At 34.7% G+C, this 5,749-nt stretch overlaps 1 protein-coding gene across 1 annotated transcript; it reads left to right on the forward strand.

Moving 5' to 3' along the window:
* The first annotated feature begins 950 nt into the window (after positions 1-950).
* LOC149561462 (scarecrow-like protein 3) lies at positions 951-1,439 on the forward strand. The gene has a single exon (XM_089827820.1). It carries the CDS (start codon positions 951-953, stop codon positions 1,437-1,439), a length of 489 nt encoding a protein of 162 aa, XP_089683946.1.
* Positions 1,440-5,749: the final 4,310 nt, after the last annotated feature.

Raw genomic sequence — 5,749 nt, forward strand, 5'->3', positions numbered from 1 at the left:
TCTTCAGAGGCTGCCAAACCTGTGGAGAAGGAGACCCAAGAACGGGAGTTTGCAGGTTTCCAGGAAGGCTAAGGATGGAAGTTTGAAGCCATTCCATGTGCATGTTCATACAGAGTTTGCCTTTGTGCTGAACAGTGTAGATTTGTGGGTTTTTGGGTGTGTTTTTTGCATGAGTTTGGTGTTTTCAGTTGAGCATTTCATATCAGTTTTGGTTGCTGCTGTATTTCAGACTTTAAGCTGTTAAAATAGAGCTGAATATATGTATTGGGACGTGATTAATCTTCTGAGATAGTTTATGGGTGTTTTTGTGGTCTTTTCGGGCATTTTGTGTTAATTTCGAGAGCCCGATGAGCATTGTTTTTGTCCTCCATTTGGGAGCTATTGTGTGCATGTTATACAGATCTGGAAATGACATTTTATAGGCTGTTATGCTGCTCAAATTTCTGTAAAAATGTCTACTTTCAGATTTATTAATAACAGGTGAAGCTGTGAAGCTTTTTGGCACTATTTTCGACATACCCGATTTGGGGTTTCTTAAGAAATTTGGTGGATCTTTGTGATAGCAGTTGTTTGATCTTAAAGATCTGATTAAAGTTGGAAATATCATAAAAAAATCAGAAAAGGGACATTACATAATACTATTGGAGCCTTTTTATATGCTGCTCCTGTTCATTTGTAATTATTCTTTTACACATCAATCCAATACTCTACAGTCTGGACATAGCCACTATTGTAATGAAGCAGGATAAATCTAGTGTTGTGTATTTTTCTTATTGCGTCTATTTTATTTCTCTATTTAAATCCTTTCAATTAGCTGGCTGAATCTTTGACGGTCCCATTATCGTACAACATGGTGGAGATCGCAGGCATAAAGGACATTAAGGAAGGATTTTTCACCCTTTGAATCTGACGAGGCCTTGGTAGTTTATGCTCCATTTGTTCGGGGAAATATGTTATACGACCCATTCCTCCTGGAAAGTCTCTTAATTGTCTTCAAGAAGCTGAGCCCAAGGATAATGGTGAATGTCGAAGTAGAAGCGCAGAATAATTCTCCGTCTTTTGTGAATAGATTCAGCAAGGTGGTTTCCTTTTGCGTTCCGTATTGTGATCTTTTAGATGTTACTTTTGTAGACAGAAATGATGTTAAGAGAGTGAAGCATGAAGATTTAATTGCTGGACGTCCGATGAGGAATATGATTGTGTATGAGGGGAAGGAGAGAACTTCTAGCCATGTCAAAACTAATGTGTGGAGGTCATTGTTCATACTAAAAGGGTTCCGGGAAATTAGCTTCAGCTTTCAAGCTATGTATCAGGCTATGTTGTTATTAGAGGAATCCGGTTTCAGGGAATATTACTGTCTGGAGGTAGATGGACATGCAATAATTGTAATGTGGAAAGGAACTCCATTGTTTGGACTCTCGGCATGGAGTTGTGTCTAAACTATTGTTCATGACGAATGCTGAAACAAATACTGTACTAAATATTGTAAATATATTATAATAAGCTGCATAGAGTTTGTCACCCCATTTGTACGAACAATTGTCACATAGAGCAATTGTTTTGGCTCTTTTTGTATTTTGTAGTGATTTAAAGTACGGGCTATAATATCTAATGAAGGGAAGGAAAATCCACTACTGTTATGGTGCACTGTCGTCCCTTTATTCTAACAATCTCACCTCCCTCTGAAATTTGTGTTTCTTCTCATCATTTCTGCAAAGATGCCGGACTTCATTTTATGTCAAATTTTGGAATGGTCGGAGTTCTATTCAATTTTAGGAAACTAATAGTTTGAAAACTTGGTAATAGTAATAAATCGTAAATGACATATGAAAATTCTGAAATGATTTTTTTTTCAAAAAATATGATAAAAGCGTTTGATATTTTTAAAAAGTGATAAATTAATAGGGGGTGTAAGTGTTGAGAATGACAAGTTTGTATGGTGGTTGTTCACCGTATTCTATATAGTGATATATTGTACATGTGATTCTACTATATAGTGATCACCAAAGGCATTGATATGACCAAAGATGTCCAAGTGACTGGAGGTGTCCAAATGACTCTAGACATCTAATGCTTGAAGGAGTGACCATCGAATGGATGATTGACCATTGGATTGATGAGTTCCAAGGCTTCTAGTAATTGTTTTGTTCTTGACAAATAATGTACTAGATTCCATAACAAATTATAGAATGTATAAATGTTTGTGGGATTTGTAAGGGCTAGAGCAACTATAAAAGTCAAGTTGATTGTAATACAACCTAAGCATGTGAGCCTATTCAAAAACCAGAATTTGTTATATGTAAATTGTTTACTATAATACAAAGTTTCTTAGGGGTTTTTGGGTGGTTGGTTCTTCCCGAAAGGGTTTCCCATGTTAAATATGGTCTTTTGTGTTTATCTTCTGTGAATAGTATTTTCCAATATTCTCATTTTTCCTATGCATCTCAATGTTCTAAAGTAGATTTACAATCTTTTATATTTTCCTCTTAAATTTGTATTTGAAAGGCATTTTCTACAAGTAGCTTTTTTATCAAATGGTATTAGAGCCTTAGTTACCCTTGTTAGGTATGGTTGTTTTCTATGTCGATTTGGTTCTAGTGGAAAAGTGTTTATCTTGTGATTGAGATGACGGGTATAGGAAGAGTAAAGACTCAAAAGTTCAATGGCACAAACTTTGAGTTGTGCAAACTTAAATTTGAAAATATATTGGTTGATTGAGATCCATGATGTGCTATGTCTAGTAACAAGTCTTGATACATGAGGTAAAAAAATGGGATCTAGTAGAGTGAAAGGCTAGAGGATTGATAAGGCTATGTCTTGCAGATTCCTTTTTGTTGAATGTTCATGATGAGAAAACTTCACATTCTTTGTGGAAGAAGTTGAGAGATATTTATGAGGAAAACTTCTTGGTAAACAAGCTCGTCCCGAGAAAGAAGTTGTACTCTTTGAAGATGGATGGAGGAACAATTATGGTAGATCATTTAAACACATTCAATATGGTGATTGCACAAATGAAATTTTTTGGTGCATCTATTAGTGAAGAAGATTCTTGAATGCCAATGCTATGCTTGTTGCTTGAGCCATGGGATCATTGTGTGATGACCATTGGAAGTACTACCACCCAGTTAAAAATTGATGAAGTGGTTGCTGCACTTTTGTTAGGGGAGATATGAAGGAAATCTTCTGAGGGGACTAAGAAGACTCTTACCATTCAACGTAGAGCAAAGAAAAAATGAAGAAGAAATAAAGCTTGAAAGTTCTAAGAAGAAGTTGAAAGTGAAGTGTTAGAACTATGGGAAGACTGGTCATATCCAAAAGGATTGTAAAGAGAAGAAGATGAAGAAAACAAAGAAAATGGAGAGTTCTTTTGATTTCAAGTCTTCTCAAAATGATGAAAAATATGTAGGAAGTTATACTTTGGCTAATCAATCATTTGATGATGACTGGTTAGAGTAATTCAATTTTCATGTGGAAGATATTTGTCAGAATGCCATGTGTGACTTGACATGACTATACAATGGGAGTTGTTGGCAGTGACATAGATGCCATGTGTAACTTGAAACCACAGTTTAGTGGGAGTTGTTGGCAATAATGAAGTAATTGATCTTCATTGGTATTACAGATGTTGAAGGCAAAAAAATTTGATATCACAGAAGGATCTTTTCATATTTACCAAAGTATATTTTAGACATGTTAATCTTCATTTGACTAAAGATGTTGACACCTTGAGAGCTCAATGAAGTCTTTGATCAGGGTGTGGTTTATTTTTTCATTTAAAATGTTATGATATTTTTAAATGGGTCATGCAATGTCTCTCATTGATATTGTTTAGATCATGTTGTCATGTTTATTTTCCTGAGACTATGGTTGAAACTTTGATATTTTGATCTTGGTTTAGGTTCTTTTTTTGAGTACATTGTCATTTATTCAATACTTCCTCATATTATAATGTTACATTTAGAGTTAGCATGGATAGATCAATTGCACACGATCATTGAAAATTGGAGATGGAGATGATGGTGTTATCTTTTGTGATTAGATATGTTTTTGTTGGAACAATTGAATGTTTCAGTAGGAGAACTATGATGTATTTAGAGGAGTAAGTAGGACATAGTACATTGGTAGTGTATTAAATTATTTTCTTGATGCTACAAGTTTGTTGTTGCACCTCCATGTTTGTTCAAAATAGACATGGTTAAATTTGTATGATGGACATGGCCATGTGAAGTATCTCTATGGATAAAAGTATGTACTTTTCATGTGGGAGATTGTTGAGAGTGAAAAGTCCATATGGTGGTTTTTCATTGTATGGTGAGATACCATACTTATATGGTGACATGACATACATGTGATTCCACAATATATTGAAGTGTCAATCATGATTTGGCATTGTGGTATGGCTAGCACTGAAGTGGGTATGTCAAAGGAACTGACCCGATGTCGAAGGTGTCCAAGTGATCGAAGATGTCTGCATCACCAAAGGTATCTATGTCATCAAAGGCATCTGCATGACTGAAGCATTTTTACGACTAAAGCATCCACATCACCTAAGGAATCCACATGACCAAATACATTTGCATCACTAAAGGAATCCATGTCATCAAAGGAATCAACATGATTGAAGCATCTAGATCATTGAAGGCATCTACGTGACTAAATTCATTTGTGTCATTGAAGGCATCTATTTGACTAAAGATGCATAACTAAAGACATCCACGTGATCAAAGGTGTTCAAGTGACTGAGGTGTCCCCATGGTTGGATATATCTTATACCTAAAGGAGTGACCATCAGATGGATGGCTAACCATTGGATGGATGAGTTCCAAAAAAATTAGTAATTTTTTTTTCTTGACAATTAATGCACCAAATTCCATAATATATTATAGAATGTATGAATATCTATGGGATTCATGAGGGCTAAAGCAAGTGTGAAAGTTAGGGTTATTGTAATACAATTCGAGCCTATGAGCCTATCCAGAAACAAGAGTTTGTTGTATGTAAGTTTTTTACTATAATACAAAGTTTATTGGGGTTTTTTGGGTGGCGAGTTTGTTAGAAGGTTAGTTCTTCCATCCCATCTAGGTTGGTTCCTTTGTCCAGCATAGACCAATGGATTTGTGGCATACACTTAATTGTCTCCCATGGATCTTTGTCTCTCTCTATTATAATGTTCATTGATAGCTTGAGCTTTTGGTATAATGGCATTAGTGATTCCAATAGGGTTCTTCTTGAAAGGGTTTACCATGTTAAATATGTTCTTTTGCATTTATCTTGTGTGAACATTGAAAAACAATATTTACATTTTTTCTATGCATCTCGATATTCTAAAGTAGATTTAAAATATTTTATATTTCACCTATAAATTAGCATTTTGAAGGCATTTTCTGCCAGTAGCTTTCCTATTAGTAAGTACCAAAATTCTTAACTATGGTGTGGTGGTTTTTGAACAAGAGTTATGTTATACATTTTAGTATGAATTTGTAATAGAATTCAAGATGTTGCGGAGGACTTTTAATTTTTGAAGATCAACTACATCAAAGATAGAAAAAAATTAGTTTTAGTTAATAATATTCTTTTAAGAAGATAATAAACATCATTTTGACTACTATTCAACCATAAGTCACTAATTCTCCACAAAAGTAATACATTTTGTGGCTACCACCCTTTACTTCTTATAGGTGAATAAAGATGTCAAGGACTTAGGCAAGGAGAGTGAGACCACCTACTCTATTTATAGCTTTTTGGTGGA

The sequence above is a fragment of the Cupressus sempervirens genome, chromosome 4, assembly GCF_028749045.1.
Source record: "Cupressus sempervirens isolate cs-2001-9-10 chromosome 4, ASM2874904v1, whole genome shotgun sequence".
In the NCBI taxonomy this organism is placed as follows: Eukaryota; Viridiplantae; Streptophyta; class Pinopsida; order Cupressales; family Cupressaceae; genus Cupressus; species Cupressus sempervirens.